Genomic DNA, 20,916 nt, shown 5'->3' with positions numbered 1-20,916 from the left:
GAACAGACCATCACAAATTAATGGACACCCTGCAGCCAATCAGAATCGAGTATTCACCCAGACCATAATTGACCTTAACTCATTGAGTGCCAATGACGACAGCTGTCGTCAATTCAAATACTGACGTAGAGTGCCAAAGACGACGATTGTCGTCAATTGCGTTTTTTGACGGTGGGACGTGGATCAATCCCTGATACATCTCTGGTACAACTATTGTAGCTATTGGAGGTCTATAACCTATTTTACAGAACACTTAGGTGGCGACAGTGCTCTCCAGGTTAACAGAAAGGCAGAGAAAAACAGAGAATAAGTCGTTGGGGAAACGGAAATCGCATCGCATCCGTATGCATCGATATGCATGAAGCGTTTTAACGTTAGATGCGCCTGCAGCAGCCAATCTGCTCCCACAATTGAGCTCCTCCATGCCCGCTGCGACAGCCCATTCGCATGATCAGCCGTGGAGTTGTTTATTATTCTCAACTGGAAGCATAGGAGCCGGTGACAAACACACGCGGAAACGCTGTAAAAAAGCTGGATGTCGCGCACATATATATCTATGGTCGCGCACCCTTCACAGTGCAGAGCAAACTCAGCAGAGAGCCACCTCCCATAAGGAGGAGTGTGCAGTTGAGGCGGGGCGGGGGGGGGGGGGGGGGGGGGGGCACGCAGAGCAGCACACAACACTGACCCAGACAGACCCAGGCAGCAGGACAGGGTTGGCAAACGCAAGCCAGAATATCCGATGCCCACCAGCAGCAAAGACCAGCAAGAAGCTGCAACCAGCAGCGCACGCAGGGGCCAGCGCTGCTGGTTGCAGCTAAAAATATTATTCTGCCAAACAAAATTCCCTGGCCTTCACTGTTTTATTGAAGGAAATTATTTTTGAGGTGTGACTACATCAGAAAATTAGCTTCAGAGTCAGTGATGTGTTTGAAATGTTTAATTTCACAAAAGGGCCATTATCTCAGCTTCTAGAAAAAAACTGCTCTTTTTTGTTAAATCAAGCTATCTTCTCCGGCTGATAACGAAAGAACGGAAAATGATATCAATAAACCTGTTTTTGCTGATGATAGAAAAGAGTCTCATCGTTCTTTTTGCGTGTTCATTGTTTACATAGTAATATCACACAATATTCTGTGGGCCTCGAGAAATCACTGAAAAAAGCTCTGAAACTCTGGCACTGGGAGCGTCCGTTCTCCAAAAGTGGCTGGCACTCAATGAGTTAAGATACATCAGGAGCCTGATTTGGAGACAGATCAAATTTGAACTGAATGTAGCAACGCATGACAAAAGAGTTATCTATAAATGTTTGAGTTGACATGGAAAATGTCCATGATGTTTATTTACACTATTTGGTACTTTGGAGGATGTCGCCATCATGAACTCATGACTGATACAGTATAAATCAACAACAGCAATGTGACCTATAGAGTGAACACATACAGCGTAAACATATACAGTATGTTCACTGTAGTTCACACTATCAGAGATTTTATCTTGCTTATCTACTTCATTTGATCTGGGTTAGGGAAAAGCCTCGCACACGCAGTCTCCTCTCCCCTTTAGCAGGACAAGGAGGAACAGCATCAGCAATAGCATAGCTCTGATTAGGATTAATGTCAATGAAAGCAACTTAATAGTATTCTATTGCATTCATGAAACAAGTTTTTGTCATTCTACTACATGTATGCCTATTATACTGTATTCCTTCATCATGATTTGGATGGCATTTTACCCATCATGTTCTTTTTTGTATTCTTTTCTGGCTTCAGTAAGATTATGTAACATTTTGGAATAAAAATACAGATTAGCAGTGCAAAACTGGAGGCCAGAATTGCAAATATCTCCACAGCAACACTGAACTTCCCTGGAGAGCTGACATACGCAGGGATAAAGGTAATCCAGACAGCACAGAATATCAGCATGCTGAAGGTGATGAATTTGGCTTCATTGAAATTATCAGGAAGTTTCCGAGCTAAAAAAGCTAGAAAGAAACACAACATAGCCAGAACCCCTATATACCCCAACACAGCCCAGAAGCCTACAGCTGAGCCTAATGCACATTCTAAGATGATTATGTCTTTAAAGTGTTTAAAATTATTGAAAGGAAAAGGAGGAGAGATAGTTAGCCAGAGTATGCAAATCAGGGCCTGTATGAGAGTGAAAGCCAGGACACTGAGTCTCTGCTGAGCAGGGCCGAACCATTTCATGATATTACTCCCTGGAAGTGTAGCCCTGAAGGCCAGTAACACCACTATAGTTTTCCCCAGAACACAAGACATGCAGAGGACAAAGGTGATCCCAAATGCTGTGTGTCTCAGCATGCAGGACCACTCAGAGGGCCGGCCGATGAAGGTCAGAGAACACAGGAAACACAGAGCCAGGGAGAAGAGCAACAGGAAGCTCAGCTCAGAGTTGTTGGCCTTGACTATGGGGCTGTTCCTGTATCTGAAGAAGATGAAAGCCACAATAGCAGTCATGCAAGTTCCTAAGAGTGCCGCCGCCGCAAGCAGTGCCCCCATAATCTCTTCATATGATAGAAACTCGGTGTCCTTCTTTTCACAGTCATCTCTTTTCTGGTTTGACCAGAATTCAGGATGGCATCGCACACAGGTGATGGAATCTACAAGTTAAAATGAAAACAGATATTACATTTCCCGAGTAGCTCCTTTATTTTCCTACGGCGGTTGCAGCAGGCCAGGCCGGGGTTCATTTGGTTGTCTATTTTTTTTTGTCTTAGTCCTGTGTCAAATGTCCTTCTTAGTTTTCATCATATTTAGTCAACCTCATCCTGTTTTTATTTAGTCAAGTTTTAGTTTTAGTTTGAGTATTTTAGTGTCATCTTAGTCAACGAAAACCATAGCTATTGTTTCTTTAGAATTTCCAAATTCAATGGAAAGATTATCATGGAATGGTATTAAGGTTTGGACTTGCTAGACATTCCTGGACACCGAGCTCTGATGAATGTTAACCTGGTTAACCTGTTGGCTCCAGCCTTGAGGAGTTGTAACTTTAAAGTACTGTAGTTTGTTACAGACCTATGTAAACTAACATAGACACTTTAAAGCAGCTACAAGCAACTTTTTCGATTGTTATTAAACAGTATAATTACAATATTGATGCATCACATCTTACCTATAATAGTAGCTGAGACCAAAGCCGTGTGAATCGGAGATTGCTCCCTTAGATGATTAAGTCTCTGTCTGTCTAAACTCGCGTCAACAGGGGGCTCTCTCTCTCTCTCTCTCTCCTTACCGCCGGACCGGATAAACGCGGAAGTGAAACCCGTAAGTGAAACGCAGCTGCCTGCCTTCACCCGTTCGCGCTGCCTAGCAACATAGCATAAACAATGTGAACGCCATGCATACTCTCGCGAACATCTCTCGTTATATTCTAACAGGTTTTTGGAAGTTATTTTGTGGTTATGGCCGAAGTGGCTGCTGCAAACCGTTTCATTTCACTTCCTGATCTTCCCTGGCCACAGACAGACTAACACTGGCCGATTCACTCGGGGTTCAAGCGAGACTACTCTGCATTGGTCTCGTCTACTATTAGAGGTAAGATGTGATGCATTGATATTAAATTTATACTGTTTAATAACAATCGAAAAAGTTGCTCGTAGCTGCTTTAACATGAGCTATCAAACTAGTGTTACAGACTTCAAGTGAGCCATTTGTAGCTATTAACTGAGATAACACGCTATTTTTTTGAGTCGCTGTTAAGTGATTTATTTATCTTCTAAAACACACATGGGCAAAATACGGCCCGCGGGCGCCCCTGTGTGGCCCGCGATGGAATTGCAAAAATATATATATATATATTTGTTTTTTACAGTGCACCTGAACGCAACATGCAAGACACCCCCGCTGAATAAGTGTCCAAATGTTCATGTCATTCTGGCCAATACTCCACTTCTGTTATAACTAGTGGTGGGACTCGATTAAAAAAAAATCTAATAATTAGAGGCTTTGTAATTAATTAATCTAAATTAATTGCATTTTAATCGCATATCATTATTTGACACAAAAAGCAAAATTTTTCAATTGAAATGGATTTTGGTATATGAGTGAATCAGAGAATAGGTAGTAGTAGTAGTAGTAGTAGTAGTATAGCAGCAATAGTACTTTATTTGGCACATAGTATTATTATTATTAATTCAGTAGACTGAATTAATTACCAATTTACATGTTAAAAAGCAAATATGAGCACAGGTTAAAATGCACAATCGGCACAGGTTAAAATGCAGACATCAGCACATAGCTTCACTAACTAAAATATTACTTTCAGTAATAAACAAAAGGAGACCAAGCCAACAGGACATTTTATGGGGTGTGGAGAAGGTTCAGGAGTCTAGTAAGGTATGGTATGGGAGAGTTCTGATGGCGACGTGTTTTTGTGAGGGGATTGTTCAGTTAGAACAGACAATACATATTGCTGTATTTGTACTTGTCAGACATGGACTTACTTATCTTGGCTCTGAACCCCGTCATCTGATCGAGTGTGGGTTGGCGACTCTGCTTGCTGGTAGGACTAACGTTAGCATGATCAGCGGCTAAGTTAATGTCACAAGTAGCTCTGGCTTCCACGCTAGCTGCAACATCTTTAGCATTGAGGTGATAACGGAGGCTTTAAGTGCTGATATGCAAATGTTTGTCATTACAGCGCACTTCCCACATGTGGGGCTTTGTTGTCTGATGTCACTCAATGCACTGGAACTAACCTCTCCCAGCCCCCACGCCTAAACCTAACCTCTCCCACCCCCACGCCTAAACCCAACCTCTCCCACTACCTCGCCTAAACCTAACCTCCCCCAGACCCTAACCCTAAACATAACCTCTCCCACCCCCCACGCCTAAACCTAACGTCGGCATTGCAGGCGGTCGGCACTGCGGGTGGTTGGCATAGCGGGTGGACCCCGCCTACACAAGGTCATTAGCATCTGAGGCTTATTGTCTACTCAATGTCATCATTAGCCATGGGGCTTATCGCCTACTCAAGGTAATTAAGCTCTGGGGCTTATTGCCTATTCAAGGTAATTAGCCTCTGGGGCTTATCGTCTAATCAAGGTAATTAGCCTCTGGGGCTTATAGCCTACTCAAGGTCATTAGCCTCTGGGGCTTATCGTCTTCTCAAGGTCATTAGCCTCTGGGGCTTATCGCCTACTCAAGGTCATTAGCCTCTGGGGTTTATCGCCTACTCAAGGTCATTAGCCTCTGGGGCTTATCGTCTACTCAAGGTCATTAGCCTCTGGGGCTTATCGTCTACTCAAGGTCATTAGCCTCTGGGGCTTATCGCCTACTCAAGGTCATTAGCCTCTGGGGCTTATCGTCTACTCAAGGTCATTAGCCTCTGGGGCTCTGGCTACATGCAGTGTAGGGCGCATTGTTGCCGGGCAGGGAGGTGGCGTAACTAGTTACTTCGTAACTCCCAACAAACTGTGATGTTTACTTTCTCCCGCTAGGGGTAGCATAAACAATGAATGGGGATTCGACACTGTAATATTGACTCTGTGCATTGTTTTTTTTTTATATCCACTATACAGTATGTTTTCTTTGTTTTGGTCCAAGTAAAATGTTCTCCGGGGCCCATACCACGAATGTAGGATAAGCAGATCCAGGATCTGTCCCTTGATCTGGTTTGGCTTAACCAGATCATTGCCATCTAGCTACTGTAGATTCTAGCTAAAGTTGAGAGCGTGTGCACACGAAAATGCCCGTGCACAAGAGCTCGTGCCCGCAAAAGAGGCGTGGTTTTTACAACTAGCCAATCACAATGCAATATGGACTGCTCCAGCTTTTACAGCACCAGACACGCCTATTTCCTCATTCATTCAAAGCGCAAATCGTGAAGCTTTACTATGTATGTCAGAATCAAAATCTGTGTTGGATATTATTAGTCTGTTCCCGAATGGTTTCTGCCTCCACGTATTATACAGCAGCTCAATTCACCCTCTCAATAAACTCAATAAAACCTGCATGTCTTTTTTGCGAGTGGAAGTAATGTGTAATCTATCTCAGTCTAAATTTCCAAAATCCATAGGTGTATTTAGACCATTTAGGCTCAATGAATAATAATGATCTCATGATGTGTTTGGTCGCACTGATGGAATAATTCCTATAGGCTAATAGGCTATCAATAAAAAAATTATGATAATAAAATTAAAAAAGGTTGCTGAACTGAATCGACACAGTATGTGCGGGCATAGATTTAATTTATAAAAAATAGCTTATTTTGTGGTCACATATAGGCTATTGGCAGCAGAGTCGCATATCTCCATATTTCATACAAGGACTATGCTGGAAATATGAAGTTCAATCACATCATACAGGCCAAAAGCAACACAGTTGCAGCTGCAAAATGCAGGAGTAGCCTAGATATGAATCATTTGTGTGCAAGCGATCCCATTAAATAGCTTAGATGTAGTAGGCTATGGATGACCATGTCCAAACCAACGTCAGCCTCAGCTCTGTTGCGCACACGGCACCATGCACTTTGGAGACATTTATGTAACTTTTTTATGCCGGTTTAGTGATATTTCTCCACTCATCATTCAGCTGCAATCGATCGGCGGGGTCAAACGTATCTAGCCTACTTGAGAGCACAAAAATGAATATATAAAAACATATTCCAAAGCATCGACATAAATAAATATGGACAGAGCGTCCCTATCTCCTCCCTGTATGGTCTATTGAAGTCAAAATCCTGCCAGATCAGTGAACCAGAGTCTGCGCAGTAGCTCCGTTGAGTTAGAACCCGCCCCTCTGAACTTTCTTATGTAGACCTGCTGTTTCTAGAATGCGCACAGTGCGTTGTGTATTTATATACAGTCTAGCTCTGTAAATATGGCACTTCAAGTTGTAATATTTTTTGTCTCGCCAAAAGTAACCAGGAAGATTCCCACTATGAGATCAGTTTATCAAAATGTACGAAATGTACGAAATGTACGAAAATCAGATTTTCGTTGTCGGAGATTGAAGCTGTATCAGCCAGACAAGTCAGACCTCTGGGCTGACGGCTGAAGGCTCCTGTTCCGGGCTGCTGCTGCTGCAGCCCGGAAGAGCCTGGTCTTTTCTTGACTATATCCCACTGAGCTATATCTTATTTATGCCAATGGTATATCGTTACTAAGAGAGGAGCTTGTGAAGAACGAACATCCCCACAGTCAAAGCATTTCTCTGAGATATCCATATAAAAACGTGTGTTGCTTTAATACCAAAAATAAAACCTCTGTTTGTATGTGATGCTAACGGCTAACCCGTTAGCGATGAGCTAATGGCTGGTGGTTACGTACTAGGCCCCAACGTACTAGGCCGTTAACTCCCGGGACGCGAGTTAACGTTATAAAACACATTTCCTGGCAGTTGGACAACCTGGTAAGTTCTGAAAATATGTGTATATTATTGTGTCATTCCAGCTATCATTATCGGTTGTTAAGTTATAGTAATATTAAGCCGATAAATAATGAAAAACAGCTGACTAGCGAAAGCGGCTAACGCTATTGCTATGTTAAAAACCATTGTGTACCGATAACGCTGGAGGTGTCACTCATGCATGAGTAACGGCTTGTCAGAAAGTCTTGTATTGATTAGATGTAATTTTGCCCTTTCTTTATTGGCTGTTTTTCCTGTTGTTCATTGCTATTTGTCCCAAAATCGTATTGAGATGTGTGATGACCAGAGTCCGTAAAAAATCTTGGATGTAGCCACCGTGACGTTACGTCACCCATTGTTCTTTGAACTCCCATTTTGAAGCCTCGAGGTTGGCATTTTCACTCTCACCATCTTGGTTATTTGGAGCCAGAAGTGACATGAATTTGGAAGAGATGAGGATCGGCAAGCTGTGCGATCACTGGGCCTGTCAATCATGCCACAAAACATATTTAACATATCTATTTTATCATTTGTTTTACTCGAAATGGGACCATATTTACAAAATGAACATCATGTTGTATTGGAGAAGACTTTACACTGAGACCATAAACTCATTGGGAAAGTGTTCACTAGGGCCATAAAACTTACTTTTGCAGCCAGTGGAGTCTCTCCCTGCAGGCCATTCGAAAGAATGCAGTGAGCTAGCCCCTTGGTGATGACCAGTGGGCAAGCTCTGCCCCTTTCCCACGAAGTAACCCCCGAAAGCTCTAATTCCTCAAATGGCCACTTGAGGCAGGGCTTAGAAGTCCCCTCATTCCGGTTCATCCCCATGTTAAAATGCCCCACTTCTAAGCATCTGTATAGCCTGGGCCTTAACACGGTTTTAGTCTATATTGCTAATTTCATCTTTTCATAACAACTGTAGGTAATTTATTATATAACTTGCCCGTTTGGAGTAAAATAGACGATAGAAAAGGGGATGATTGACAGGTCGCCTGTCCAGTGATCGCGCAGCTTGCTGATCACGGACCAATAGCAGGCAGAGCCGCTCTGGGAAACCGGGCAGCGCACTCCGTCGGGTTCCCAGTAGCGCACTCCCCAAGTTTTAAGTCGAACGGATGAATGGTTCTCAAGATAAACAGCTTTCTGTGTTGCAGTAGGTGGCACTGACTATGCGCGTGTTCGGAATTGGCCACCAAACTTCTTCGGGTTCCCAGCAGCGCACTCTCCAAGTTTGAAGTTGATCGTATGAGTGGTTCTCGAGATAATCCGTTTTTTGTGTTGCAGTAGGTGTTGCTATGACTATGCACATGTCGCCACTAGCACTCCTTCGGGTTCCCGGTAACGCACTCCCCAAGTTTGAAGTCCATTAGATGAAAGCTTCTCAAGATTAACAGCTTTTTGTGTTGCCAGTAGGTGGCGCTGTGACTATGCACGTGTCCAAAATTATGTGTAAACTACTATTATGTCCAACCAATTGGGTTGCCTGCAGCATACTCCATAAGGTTGTAGTAGTCGATTGGATGAATGGTTCCTGAGATAAATTGCTTTTTGTGTTGCCAGTAGATGGCGCTATGACCATGCGCGTTTCCAAAATTGCCCCCCACACTCCTTCGGGTCCCCGGCAGCGCACTCCCCAAGTTTGAAGTCGATCGGGTGAGCAATACTCGAGATTAACAGTTTTTTGTGTTGCCAATAGGTGGCGCTATGACTATGTGCGTTGAAGGTTGAAATCGATCGGATGAACGGTTCTCGTGAGAAACCGCATCGCTTTTAGGGTTGCCAATAGGTGGTGCTATCACTAAGTGCATGTCCGAAATTGTCCACTGCACTCCATCGGTGGCCCGGATGAACCTTGAGATAACCTGCATCGATATCTCAGTAGATAATGACAGAACTTTTATTTTTAGGTGAACATATCATTTAAAGTCGTGGTGGTAGGCCAAGTGTGATAATCTTGGCCATGCAAGAAATAGTGTATTTGACTAGGGGAGAAAATATATAAGGAGGGAGAATGTACACTACTTATTTACGTCATTAATTGTTTCGTAATTTTACACCAAATGTATGCATGGATAGGTTCCAGCCCCCTCTGACCTTGAAACCCCGAAAAATGAATAATTAGTTGTTTATTATCTACAATTAATTTACATGATGTATTCAGTATAATCACATAATGCTACTCAGCCATGTTCTATAAATCAGAACAAGACTCCACATTACTCCCAAATTTGATATTCAAATGTACTGATGATGAACTCCATTTTCACTCGGAATTGTATAAACATATAAATACTGCTATTATATTTGAATATCTATTTGCTGATATTGAATTTACAGGCGTTATACTCTGATTCATTAAATAATACTAGCATACCTGTGGTGTTGCTGATTTCTCCCTCTGCACATGGTATACAATCATAGCAGCAGACCGGCTTTCCTTTCTGGAGGACCTTATGGGTTCCTGAGGGACAGCTCTCACTGCACACTGACACAGGCAACTGCATGAACAAAAAAGCAGTATGAGATACATTTTGATATGGTGTTGTCTAACAAGTCACCATTTTGAATTCTGATCAAATCGACATTAGGATACAATAATCACATAAGTTAACAATCCATGAATGATCATTAACCTGTTCTAAGTTCTGTGACCAAATTAAGGACTTGGTGTGCAGATTTAGCTGTTTTTCTGCAGGTAAAGATGCGTCGTAAAGACCAACGGTGACAAACTCCACACTACCATCTTCATTCGGCTGCCAGTTTATGATTTCATACTTTGCTGCTGGGTCTCCACTCTCATCAAAGTAAACGTCCTCCCCCTCCTTTGTCTTGAACTGAACCTTTTTTATGTGCTGCAAAATCTAAGCAGATAGATATTACTTTACTTATTCCATTCAATGCAAACCACCTCGTATTTACTCTGCAGAATGATGGACATGCAGCAATAGCAATTTATTAAACAATACTGTTAAAATAAAAAAAAAGACAAAAATCTGTTCACGTGAAGCACATAGGGCCCTATCGTCGTTTGCATGCCTCTTATTGCTATCTTCCCAGCGTCTTAAGCTATCGTCTGCCTCCACCATCCAGTTTTGCACTGGGGTCTAACGCCGTCTAATGCATTTGCATTGCGTTGCGGCTGTGCTCCGGTTTTGCTCCGTGCTCCGTGCTCCGCCAACACTAACCGGCTGCGTGCAGAGCACATCACGGCTCCGCTCCGCCAGACAGCTGGAGTGACGAGACCGACAGGTCGCGGTGAAATTGCGCGAGACAATTTGTATGTGGGATAAATACAACAACAAACAGGCAGAAGATCATTGTTCCCAACTGGAGAAACATAGGAGGGGTGGACTTGTTTGGTGTTGTCCTTGTAAAAAGGATGTGTCGTGTCATATATTATTTTGTGGTTTTCCACTTCAATGATGAAATTTTCCTCATCCATGTTTGTTCTCTGGCTTGATCTTGAATGCTGTAAGCACCTCTGACCTGTTGACTCCAGGCCTGGCTCCGCCCAACTTGCTGCGGCTTTGCTCCCACATCGGTGAAAAATAGAAGCCTTGCATATCTGCTTCAGAGAGCTCCCGATCGTCGGAGCTGGGACGGAGTAGACACGCAACGCAGCGGAGTTGGTGGAAGTTGACACATTGATTAGAGTGGAAACGTATCGGCTCCGAAGCCGTACCGGAGCGCAGACGGAATGAAACTGGACTCAGTGGAATTTGGGTGTAAGCGCAGACGCAGGTGTAGGCGTGGCCCAGGCATGTCCGTGGGCCTCTAGCAGCCTATCATATGTCTCCCGCAAGTGTCATTTTGCGCTCTGGCGAAGATCGGTTTGTTCCGAGCGCAAAGAGAGGCCGTGCCAAAATAGGCATTCCAGCACAATGTGTTAGAAAAAAAGACCTTGGGTACTCTCAATTTTAACGCCACCAAATAGCTGGTCTTAGCGCAAAAAAAACCTCTATGCCAGGCGTACGCCTGAGCGCAGACAGTATTCTCGCTTGCATAGGCCCATTACGCACGCGGGAGTCTGTGTGTAGCACGGGGAGGGGTGTTTTTAAGTGTTCGGCTAGTGTGCCGTGTCCTGGAGGGGAAGGTGTGAGCTGGGCCGGGTAGGCAGGCCGGGTGGGTCGGTCGTCGGTGCACAGGGTGGGTAGAGGCACTGAGGCAGCGCTGTAGCCTACAGTGTGCGGTGCCGTGGATCGAAATCAGTTCCTGGCAACAAATCACTTTTTGACACAACACCGGCCAGTAGGGTATACAGTAACCTATCTCCCTGCAATTGCACCATGCAACAATAGCTTAACTCGAGTGGACAATTCTGGTATAGGCTATTGAAATAGGCTAGAATTAAAATCTCACACATCCCTACCCTATTAAAGAAACAAATGTTTTGAAATGTGTATGTTATAACCTATAACATACACACATGCCATCACAGACGTGATGGCGGTGACGCACGCTGTGGCTTTTAAGGGGAGTGATCTCAGCTTGTGAATCCTGTTATTATGGGCATAAACACGCCTATGGAGGTTTGCGCCGAGATGACGTGAAGAGCAGCACACAATTAGGGCTTTGCGTGGCACTATTCCAGCGCAAAACGGGTGCTAACGCAAAATTACCACCGTTGTGAAGATAGGGCCCATAATGTTGAAATATAATTCATCCTTCAGTGTTCAACTCACCGTGAATGGATCTGGCTGTACCTTATTGCCACATATCTCTTTACAGCCAAGAACACTATGTAGTGCTTGAGCCACAGCATACACTCCTTTATAGACATTGTTAAATAAGGGCATGTATGACATCATATCAGTGACAATGTTTTGCTGCCCAGACAAATCTTCAGACCCTGTACAGTATCTCTGATTCCCTCCTGAGCCCGTCGTCTGCTTGAACCTACAATCAAACACTTTCTCCCATAATTCTGTGAAGAATTCATTATCAATAGATGAATTGAATGACTTTAAATCCAACATGAACTCTCTCATGCCTGTGACATGAGCCTTGGGGATGGACAGCCCTATAGCACCATCCAGGATGTGATGCACATTCATAGCTGCAATGGAGGAATCAGTGATCCAGGCCTCACTGCCTACCCACTGGTACCCAGTCAGGTTGTGGGAGGCCATCTCATGTATTAGTATTTTCAAATCAGTGCTGGTGAGGAAAGCGACAATCACCTGGGAAGTGGAAGCTTTGATAATGTCAATTATTGCCTGTATTTTTTCTGGTGGATCTGTTCTAAAGAAGGATACGGAGTACTCTAGACAGATGCCCAGCTTTTGGGCCATCTCTGTGAATATGGCCATGCCATTATTGCCATAATCATTATTGTTCCTAATTGCCCCGACCCAAGTCCAGCCAAAGTGCTTGACCAACTGGGCCAGAGCTCTGCCCTGGTAGAAGTCGCTGGGTATTGTTCTGAGGAAGGATGGGTACTGGACTTTGTTACTGAGACAAGCACAGCTGGCCCAGGGGCTGATCTAGTGAGTATAAAGGAATGACATTCCCAAGATGAGGATGCAAATTCTAAAACAATGTACAAAAAAACTCAAAGAGTACATTAGCAGTAATTCTTAAAACTGCCTTTACTGTGAGCTTTCAGACACATTGCAGCATGATACTTACGAGAAAAAATTAAGAGAAAATAAAACGAAATAAATAGATCAAACAGTACATGATTATACATTAAGTGTAAAAAATCCATACGCACCAATGGGATATGAAAAGGTCCAATGACAGTGGATATAGCCATGGAAGGAGAGGAGGAGGACTCTCCTATAATGGCCAGCACTTGGGCCGGCCTGGTGCAGGGTGCCTTGGAGGTTGTTGATATATGCTCATTACCATTAGCCAAGGCCAGTGCCACCCTTATTCCCCTTGGAATGGAGGCACATGAATCATAGATCTTGTAGCCCAAAAAGATGCCAGGCAGCAAGTGTGTGCTGTTGTTAATCTCCTCAATGGCAAAGAGCATAGCTTGAGCAAACTGGAACAATCTGAAACGCAACCTTGACCCAGACATTTATAAATAGTTGGTGTTAGTGTATAGCAGGATGTTCTTGAAATGAATCAAAATTAAAAGTTAAAGTATTGAGCAGAAATGTATCATTTAGGGTTTACCCAGCTGTTCTAATCTTCTATCTTATTATATGTCAAACAATCTGATTTACCTTGTGCACTGCAGTGGTGGTGGTCTGTACATGTAGGTCTCCTGTCTGTCTTTCCAGCTGCCATGGAAACCGAAGATTCCACCCAAAATAATGTCCCCATTCTTAGACAGCTGTGGGATCTCCGGCTCCCCTATCTGCCAACACACCGGCTCCTCAGCGCCAGAGAGAGATGCCACCAGCAGCAGCTGCAGAAGGACCCAACCCTGCTCTGTCCACCGTTGGGTGGACATCATACTAAAAACCTTTTACACACCAAGAGCGATGCAAATATACACCATGGAAATGCAATGCAAATTTTAACCCACTTGTCAATCACAGCAACAGATGTCTTCATGTCAGAAGCGAATTTCTGAAAAATCAACCATGGTCCTGAAAAACAACAACAAAAGCACCGCAATACATGTATATCAAAACTTTGCCGTTGGTACGGTTGCACGGTTACATTGACTGATATAGGTTCAAAAAATATTGACGTGTGAATTAATCACTAAGAAAAAAACATGTGAAGACCTTGAAAGAAACTGCAGGGCAGCAGGAGGTGCTCTCTAAAAGGAGCAGGGCAGAGCTTGCATCTGTATTTATAGATATTAAAACATCACACATAATGTAAAGTGATGTTAGGGCTCCACAGGGAGGACAAGACAGAGGAGGGAGGTGCAAAACTGGATATGTACTGGCTGTATCTTATGAGTAGTAGCCTAGCTGTATCTTATGAGTAGTAGCCTATTCAGTCAGATAGCATTGTGGTGTTTTTCCATTCGATATTTGAATGTCTGATTTGCAGCACTTTGAAAAATAATGGAGGATGAAGGAGCGCTAAGGCCTAAAACATTATATTTTAAATGGTTGAAGGGGAACTCAACTCCAAGAGTCAACTTGTCTTATCTTGAGGTGGGGCTTAGGACATGGCCTTTCACCCTGCACTGTCCCCTTTCATGTCTCAATAAATATATATATAAATATGATTCAAATGTGTTTTATATGTTTTATACTGTGATATGTAGGGTTTATGAGCAAAGCAAAGAGGGTGGAGATGTTATTTTGTATGTTTGGTTTATAATAATAAGATAATAAAATATAAATATAGCCGCAAGCGGCAATGGCAGGGGTTCAAGCCTTGCGCAAATTGAACACCTAATAGTCCTTGAGGCAAATTTGTAGAGTACGTTCAGGTGAACATGTGGAAAAAAGTTGCTTGAAAATTGAAGAAACAGCCTGGGAGTTACAAACGGGTGTGAAGTTATAGCATATTTTGTGTTAGGCCACGCCTACTTTTCAGATCTGTGGCGCCCCCTTTTGGTCAAATTGCGAAATAGCATTACATGCTTAGACCATAGACCCCGCCCAATTTCACCAATGATGACAAAACTTCTGATTTTGACTAGGACATCCTCCTTGATATATCTGCCAAGTTTCGCGATCATTGGACAAACAGGTTCGGAGTTACGGCCTTTTTTGTGTTAAGCCACGCCTATTTCTGGGGTTTATGGCGCCCCCAATTGGTCGAATTGCACAAATTGCAAATTGCACACATTTGACACGCATGGTCTGGGATGGTCTCCGAAGATCTCTAGCAAGTTTCGTGAAGATTCCTTCATCGGTAATGAAGTTATGACAATTTAGCTGATAACTTTAACGATCAATATCTCCGAAACTAAAGTAGATTTCAAAAATCCAAAAAGCATGATTGTAGAGCTTGCTCCATAGATGCTTCCTGGCGATTTTGGTGCAAATCGGTCCAACGGTCTAGGAGGAGATGTCAAAAATGTGTTTTCCAAACTTTTCCAAATATCTAATTTTTTTTCCAGACGGACATTGAGGGTCCGTATGGCAAACTTGTAGAGCAGGTTCACCTGAACATCTGGAAAAAAAAGTTTGAAAATCGGACAAACGGCGTGGAAGTTATGGCCTTTAACGTAAAACCGTTGATTATAGCGCCACCTTCGGGCCGATTCGAAAAATCTTTCTTGAGCAGCTACCAGCCAACAATATCTGTCATTGGGCCAAATTTCAGGTCTCTACCATTAACCAATAATAATAACCAATTGCCAACCAATCATTATCTTTGGAAAATAGGTTAACATAAGGTTATTTGGAAGCTTTGAAGCAGCCAAGCACTTTTCATTTATGAAATAATTATACTTGTGTAAACCGCATGGTTGCATGGATATTTCATTGAGAAGTGCATCGCTGTATAAGTCAATAATAATGTTATGGTAACGAGGATTGAATGGGTTAATGACTTGACAAGAATTGGACCTGATCCTGAAATGAACTGGAACATTTGGAGAGTGACTTAGGCTTAGAATAGAAAATAAGGAGACTTTAATGTGCAAACTGACTAAACGTGACTTACCATAGACAAAGACTTGGTCCCACCTCTGATCAATAAATTAGATAATAATGGCATATATATGAGGTACACATAGACTTTTGTACTTGCGCAAGATAGGAGGGAGAGGGTTAGCTATCTTTGTATATCTGTATTAGTGACTGATCACTCTTCACTGTATTGATTGTGTTATTAACTGTGTATTATAATTTTGAAAGTGTTGTTTTAATGAAGAGGGAGGAGATTGTTGTAAGATCCACCCAAAATTATGCTGGAGGAGGGTGTCAGCGTAAGCTCCCCCTATTCATTAGTATTCAAACTCCACCTCTGTATGTTCCCTTTAATGTACACCCATTGCTCTAGAAGTTGGTCTGTTGGATGGAGTGATAACAGAGCTTCCATGCGCGCATGTTTCATAATAAATCATAGATTATTTTGAGCAAATAGTGTTGATTTCTTTAGTAGGGAAGGTAATTCTTACAACACGTAACAGGCCCTGCTAACAAGGGAAGCTAGGCTAACACAAGGCAAACCTCGCCTAAGATAGTAATCTAGCTAAAATACAGTGAACGACCCAGCCGGGGGAACACAACCAAGCTAGGGTAAGAACCCAGCTAGTCAAGCTGTGTGGCCGACTAGCACACAACTGCTAAGGCTAGCATACAATAACGAGAAAAAGATACTCTTAGCTTTTGCAGCAGGTCCCGCCGTTACTGGCAAACAGAACCGGGTCGAAGAAACTCGCCCCGCATTCTCGTCCGCCTTCTCGTGATCGTTGAGGGAACAGGTAAGATGAGGGTAGCTACTGGCTAAGTGCTAACAAGCTAGCAGTGGTCTCAGACATCGACATAAATAAAATGGACGGAGGATCTGGTCGCCTTTAGTGAAGCCGCTGCATGTTAGATTGCCGCTCTGGCGGCTGTATCCAGTATAGATCACAAGGTCCGCCTCCTCCATGTTAGTGGATTGGGAAATGGACAAACGAAACAATCACAGTACACGTCAGATATTTTTTTTCCAAAGGTGGTTTGTATCATTTTATATAGTTATTATCACGCTAATGCCTGTGCAAGTGGTGGTCATTTTTCAGATCAGTTTGTTTTTAATTAGTTATTTGATGATATAAAAAGGGATGATTGACAGCTGTGGCAGCCAGTCTCAAGCCGTCATTGGCTGGACAGGCTCGTCATATTATAGATCTAGCGTTAGTTTTACATAGACAAGACACGGCTTGGTAAAACAGAAGAAGAACACTGCTTCATCTGTTATCTACCAGACATATTGATGGACCACAATAAAAAGGACAGTGTTTTGAGAAAGGTGCGCGAGGAAGTAACGTTGGTTGGGGACTGAAGTAGTAAGTTCAGAAAATGTTTTATTAGTTACTCCCGCTACGTTATCGGTTATTTTAATACACAATGGTTTCAACGGATGCAGGCTAGCATTAGTCGCTTGTCATAGCCAGCTGTTTTGCATTATTTGTCAGCATAACATTACTATAACCTAACAACCTATAACGATAGCTGGAACTCAGAACTTACCAGGTTGTCCAACTGCCTGCGTATGCCAGGAAATGTGTTTTATAACGTTAACTCCTGGGTATAAAATACACAAGTGTACACAACCACCAGCCATTAGCTAATCAATAACTGGTTAGCGTTAGCTTATACAAACAGACACTGGACAGACACACGTTTTATGGATATCTCAGGGAAGTGCTTTGACTGTGGGGATGCTCGTTCTTCACAAGCTCCTCTCTTAATGGAGTTAGTGTGCTAACTGAAGTTCAGGAACACAAAGACCACACCATGTAATTATCTGCGCCGCACTAAGCTATTTCACCTGCGCTCCAATCACTTCACTGATGAATACACCTGTGTTCTATCAACTCAATCACTCGTAGCATATATAAACATGACCATATTCTCTCTCCCCCCCCCCCCCCCCGTTCGCCTCAGTCGTCACAACTGCTTGTTCAAGATGCACTCGTTCGTTCCGACCCACTTCAACTCAAGCGAACAGTTCATTAAAATAGTTAGAGAAGAAAAGAAAAGTCAGCTTGCACGCTCCGTTGTACGTCCCTCGTCTGGGCGTCAAATCTTCGCCATCCAGCTCCAGCCAGACACCGCCCTCTACACCGCTGCCGTCATCGGAGATCCTCACGCGGCAGCCGGTCCTCCATGCACGGCCCGTGCCGACACGTTCGGGATAGCCTTCCAGCCCAGCTCGAGCCACAGCAATGCCGAGGCGACCCCATGGCCAACCACCATCTCCGACTGGACCGTCGCTCACCTCCACGCTCCAGCTGACCCTCCTTGGTTCCACACTCTTCGCCTTCATGGCCAGGTGGTACCTCTTCTGTCTTAATTCAAGTTTAGCTTTCATATCTGCATATGGGCTGGACCCTCTGATTGACTGACTGCACACAGTCTGGGGGAGTGTTTTGCCTGATAGCTCAATGTCTCTGATTGGCCTCATCTAACAAGGTGTAGGCTATAAGACCTGTGGTGTTCTCTTGTTCTGTATTTTAACCTGATGAAGGTCATGCTAGTCAGGGCCGCATAATCCTGCATCTCTATCCCCTGCTCACAGGAACCACGGGGGGCTGATGGAGCCGGGACTCCATCCCGTGAAGCTGAGCTGCGCTCTAGAACCGAGCTTCACCCAAAGACGCTACCCCCACTCTGAGTCTCAACCCCTGGGTTCCTGTCACTGCCGTACCACTCTCCTGAAGAGACGCTGTCGCACTGCGACCCCATTCATGTTCTCGCACCCAAACACCCACTTACAATAAATTATCTTTTTGTTTAAACATGGTGTGGTCTGTGTTAGTGAATAGTAGTCTAGTAGGAACGGGGGGTCCCCGTGCACCCGAAATATATATTTTTCTAACCTAGATTTTTGTACTCCCCAAGGTGTCTAATAAACACATTTTGTTGTTACTCCGTTGAAATCGTGTCCCATGGGTCCGTTTGGCGGCCATCTTTGCGAGCATATTGCAATCTGACAAAAATTGATGAGCGTCATAACTTTTGAACTAGACATCATACAGAGACAAATGACACCATTTTCTGTTTGATTTTGGAATGAGAAATTGATTGAGAGGGTTATTTTCATGGTTTTAACAAGTTTGGTATAGTAAAACTTGAGAAATATGAAAAAAATCTGTATAATTTACACTCAGTCTACATATACCAAAGTACACAATCCACATGAATCAACTAAAATTTATGGTGATTATGGAAAAATAATATTTGAGTTAAATGAGTCAACATAACAAGGAAAATGTTCAAGAGTAATAATCTTTCATCTTAATTTTAATCTTTAATCTTGCATGACCGAACAAGCTACAGAAGCGGTAAGCAACATCATTTTTATTGTGCTGCTGTAAATTTAGTCATGATCACTAAGAAGCTCATCATAGTCAATATCTTGGACCTCTTCATCATCTTCATCCTCCTCCACCTCCTCAGCAGTTTTCTCTATCAAATCAATCAGGGAAGGGGGAAGGATAGGGCCACAAGACCACACTGGCTCCAATATCCCCTCTTCAGTCTTCTCCCAGCCTTGTCCAGGCTCATAGGGTTTGGGGGACCAGAAGATTGGTGTGTCAGCTCGCTTGTAGATGGCAAGGCGGTGGTTCACACGTCCGATGTGCGGGACAAGGTTGTCTCTGCAAGGTGGGAGCCTGGAGAGATCCACCTTAGATTTGGTTGTCAGCTGATCATCCTCCCCCATCTTCTTCAGCATGATGCTACGTACAGCATTAACAGATTTATCCCGGGCTTGGCCATACATAAGACAAGTGAATGCCTCAATATCATCCATCACCCCTTTCTCTACCGTCCACTCATCACCAAGTTTTCTGTGTATGTGTGTGTGTGTGGGGGGGGGGTATTGGTATTACAAAAGCATGATGTACTAGTACCTATATTCAACAATTTCTTGATTGCCATGAAATGCTACTGAAAATAAAGAAGTCATAAAGAAAACACTCTCACCTGAAGGCTGCATGGTATTTTGGATGGCTCTGTAGCTTCATCAGTGGTCCGACCTTGCCTTTGCCCTTGAAGGAACTTGTTACATCTTCCCCAGTGAACACAGGCCCAGCAGTGTGGTGCAGTAGTCAGGTCCCTTTGATTCTGCCAGTTCACTGACATTCACAATCTGGCGATGTGAGGTAGATGGTTATTGGAATGGATTGAGCATGGTGCAGGAGGATAAAGAAAATATCTGTGTCTGGCGTTCTCACCACAGCTGACTTGTACCCCAGCTTAGCAGCATACCCGAGGTAGAGAACAACCCGAGTGTCTGTCTCCTCCTGTTTTGACACCAATTCATGGATCTCACATGTGGTCACCTGAAACCTGTTATTGTATGAGTTGTGATTATACATAAGGGCAATCTTTTTTTAATTATCAGTTTCTCATGTCTCATGTCTCTTTTGTTCCCAGACAAGTTTTCCCCTACGGCTACAAATTGTCATATTCTAAAAGCACATGGTGAGAAAGGCTCACAACATCATAAAAATTTCAAAATACTCACATTGCCATTAGATGAGTCCAGCTGATACGCTTTTTCCTCCACCACTACCACCGCTGTCCCACATTTCTCGAGCCGAGATGCAGATGCCTTGCTCCCCCATACCTGTAATAGTAGTTGACAGAGTTGTGTCTTATTCTCATCATTTGCCAGGAATAGTTTGAAGTCACTTGGCTTCCTTGTTGCAGGTCCACCGATGATATACCGCTGGGAGAAGCCACGCAAAATCTCTCCTGAGCCTTGACAGAGTCAGCATGGTAGGAATCCGTTGAGAAGACAAAATTCTTCTTAGCCACCATCTGATCTAGAACCTGGAGGCAAATTCCCTCAAACGTTTGGGGGAGGTTCATCATGGCATGGAAAAGTGCATTGCCATCCTGGATGTAGAGAGCTTCCTTTGGATAAGGCACATCTTCAGGAGCATCTTCCATCAAATCATGAAGCACTGCAGCCTTGTTGGTCTTATTGAAGAACCCATCAGCCATGCCTAGGCTGG

General features: G+C 43.5%; 1 protein-coding gene across 1 annotated transcript; it reads right to left on the bottom strand.

The window, feature by feature from the left end:
* Positions 1 to 1,712: 1,712 nt before the first annotated feature.
* On the bottom strand, positions 1,713 to 18,263 carry LOC310795699 (extracellular calcium-sensing receptor-like; the record flags this gene model as incomplete). Its single annotated transcript, XM_083657767.1, has 5 exons — positions 1,713 to 2,623; positions 9,748 to 9,871; positions 12,056 to 12,856; positions 13,087 to 13,252; positions 17,944 to 18,263. The coding sequence occupies 5 exons, from the start codon at positions 18,261 to 18,263 to the stop codon at positions 1,713 to 1,715; spliced, it is 2,322 nt and encodes a 773-aa protein (XP_083513893.1).
* Positions 18,264 to 20,916: the final 2,653 nt, after the last annotated feature.

This window comes from Poromitra crassiceps (genome assembly GCF_964638095.1).
Source record: "Poromitra crassiceps genome assembly, chromosome: 21".
In the NCBI taxonomy this organism is placed as follows: Eukaryota; Metazoa; Chordata; class Actinopteri; order Beryciformes; family Melamphaidae; genus Poromitra; species Poromitra crassiceps.
The sequence above is the reverse complement of the archived record's forward strand: the minus strand, read 5'-3'. Positions and strand labels throughout refer to the sequence as shown.